The following is a 3,084-nucleotide window of genomic DNA, read 5'->3' on the forward strand; positions in this document are numbered from 1 at the left end:
CATATGTATTAACTATCATATATCATAGTTGTGCCATGGCCTTATTTTTGTGCATGGTTGCGTGATGACATACTAGTTTACTGTATACTGAAAGTTGCACGATATAAAGATATTACGACTTCTACGAGAGATACAAATATACATTTTACGATACTGAGAGGATAAATTTCTATGGAGACAAAAAGTTACAGTAATTAACTAGGATCGGTTGTTTTATATATAAATGTACATCTCTTTTTATATTTATTATATTTTGAAAATAAAACTTATGTTTCTTGTATTTAGATTTAAGTAATTATTACAAAAGCATCGCTAAGAAAAACGTCAGTGGTTGGATTAATTGGAATTCTGGTTGAAAATGGACGAACAAGAATTTATACGATAAATTTATTGTATAATTTATGAAAATGTAAATTCAAAGTACGTCACTTACAGTGTAAGTCTTACACTATTAGCATAAAAAAATATATTTTTATAAATAGAAAGATATACAGAATAATTTATTTCATTCTATTTTGTATGTAATGATTTTTGAGCGTTACTAAATTTCGCTTGTGTGTTGTTTTCATTCTTTGTTACAGCAATCCACGTGCGTCGCGAAACATGGCGGAAAAGCAACGCCGCGACAATCTCAACGCAAATATATCGACGATGGCGACCCTTGTGCCGAGCGTTGCTGGAAGCTCGAGGAGAATGGACAAAATATCCATCCTAAGATTAGCTACCGCTTTCCTGAGGACACGTTACAGTAAGTCGACCTTATCAGAATATTTTTCTCGCATCTTCCCATGAAGCATTTTCTTAATCCGGGAATCATTTCATTCCATCCCCCCCATAAACAATCACTTGGGGGGTGATTTTACACTCCCATTAAAATCATTATTATTATAACATGTTGTATATTATTGAGTATTTTTCAATTTATTGGCATTTGTGAACATTATAGATATGGATTTATTCATATTTGTCTGAAAAAAAGTAAGTGAAACCAATCAAATATTAAATGGAACAAGGCACGTTAAGTGCACGGTAAGCTTATTATATAACAGTATTTCTAAAAAATAAAGATTTCCATTAAAACTTTTAATTAAAATTCTCTTTTGGGTTTTCGATAGAATAACATATTTAAATTTGTAAGAAATGATTATTAAAAAAAAAAGAAAATATATCTATATACATATAGAAAGAAAGAAAACAATATCTATTTTACAACAATTTATATTCTTGCCACTGGAGTATAAAACACTCCATGTAACTATTCCTGGATTAATAACTTATTATATCTTTATGGTTCGTTATATCGAATTATCTTCAATTATTATATTCTATTATTAGTACGAAATTATATTTTATTGTTATTGTTGTAGATTCTAACATAGATAGATAGATTTTATCTATTAAATTATATTACGTTTTGTTATTTTAATGGCTCTAAATAAGCTACGGATAAGTTAAATTCATTCGTCCATATCGTTATATAATTTCGATTATGCAGGTGATAAAAAAAAGCATTATTGACGGTCGCGTTTCTTGTGCATTATTTACAGCCCTCGGAAGAGGCTGCACGAACTTCCTTCCCCCGTTGTTCAAAGATCAATTTGATCTGGAGCAATTTTTTGTTGACGTGAGTATACAATACTTATCTATAAACAAATCAACTAAGACGATCAACTTTATATTTGTTTTTCAAATTATAACAGCACCTGGTTGACAGCGGAGGTTTTTTCATCGTTCTCACCACAAAAGGGAACATCGTCTATGTTAGTCGACAAGTGGAGCAACACCTCGGTCATGTTCAGGTGAGTTTTCCTTATGATTATGTAATATGAATCATCTTCATTATAATGTGACCAAAGACTATAATTTTATTGATGTTTTTTTCCCTTGAAGTTTTCTTGTCGGAAGCTTTTTATTTTAATCGATTGCACGAAGACTGCGGATATTTTTTCGCTGATGAAAAACTTGTTTTAAAAGAATCTGTAATGTTAAAGGACATCCGGTTGGCTTTTATATCCTATACAAGAATATTAATGAAAGCATCGAATAATTAATAATTTTAGACACTTCGAATAAATTATATTAGTTCTAAGAGAAAATCATAAATTTTTTTTTCTTGTCATTTTGATATTTCATATATTTAAATATTTAAATTAAAGTTCTTACATTGCAGTATTGCGTTTGATTAAATTTCTTTACAATTGAAAAATCGATTAATCGGGAATACCAGAATTATGTGCTTGTTTCAATCGACCGTATGCTTTTCAATTATTCATCCCCGATGTCTCGATAAGTAATAGCTTTAGGTAAAACTGCAAGCGTATTGTACGAACGAGAGAACCGCGCTGATACCTTTTCAATATACAAGTTTACTCGACAATGGGAGGATTAATACGCTTTTTCATGCGTCGATAATAAGGTCAAGCTTATCATCACCAGAGGTAAAACGCTTGAAATATTCGTTTCGCATTAACGGAAGCTATTTACACACCATCGACATTTCACAGAATTTTTCATCTCTTTTGCGATAGACTTTCTTTTTTACATAACGTATTTATATTGCGACGGTTGAAATATAAACGTCTGTGCAGCGCATTTTCGCGCCGCGCCGGCGCCGAGATAAGCGGGCGAGGGAGGGTATAGGATGATGGCAGCGATCGCGATCTTGTGGCTGCAGCTTCAGCTGCAGCACCGACCTACCCTGTAGCGCGCGGAGTTAGGAATTATCGATCAAATGAATGCGTGCAACGCAAATATGCTCCCATGGCAACCGGCGTACTCTATGCTTTCTGCTCCTTTTCATTCGCCACGTAACGTGTGTGCCCACCAATATCCACGTTCGTTTTTCGTATTTGTACGCGGGAATTACTCGCGCGCGCAATTACTCATGGAAAGATAGCACGTCCGCTCGTGCGTTTCGAAAAATTCGCCCTGCTGCAAATAAAGCGTACAATGATCTCGCTTGGTAATTATTTACCGGATCCACGTGCGACTTTTCCAGAAAATTCACGTGTTTAACCTTATGCATATACACACACACACACACACACACACACACACACACACACACACACACACACACACACA

The 3,084-nt window shown here is 33.8% G+C and overlaps 1 protein-coding gene across 2 annotated transcripts in view; it reads left to right on the forward strand.

Annotated features, from left to right (window-relative positions):
- The first annotated feature begins 585 nt into the window (after window positions 1–585).
- LOC108769372 (aryl hydrocarbon receptor nuclear translocator-like protein 2) overlaps window positions 586–3,084 on the forward strand; it is a 21,035-nt gene continuing 18,536 nt past the window's right edge. For both annotated transcript variants that reach the window (XM_018520311.1, XM_018520312.1), the window contains exons 1-3: window positions 586–748; window positions 1,548–1,624; window positions 1,701–1,799. In XM_018520311.1, coding sequence (XP_018375813.1) covers window positions 604–748; window positions 1,548–1,624; window positions 1,701–1,799 — 321 coding nt within the window. In that variant the 5' untranslated portion in view covers window positions 586–603. The remainder of the gene's footprint in view (window positions 749–1,547; window positions 1,625–1,700; window positions 1,800–3,084) is intronic.

The sequence above is a fragment of the Trachymyrmex cornetzi genome, unplaced genomic scaffold (assembly GCF_001594075.2).
Source record: "Trachymyrmex cornetzi isolate Tcor2-1 unplaced genomic scaffold, Tcor1.1 scaffold9, whole genome shotgun sequence".
Lineage (NCBI taxonomy): Eukaryota > Metazoa > Arthropoda > Insecta > Hymenoptera > Formicidae > Trachymyrmex > Trachymyrmex cornetzi.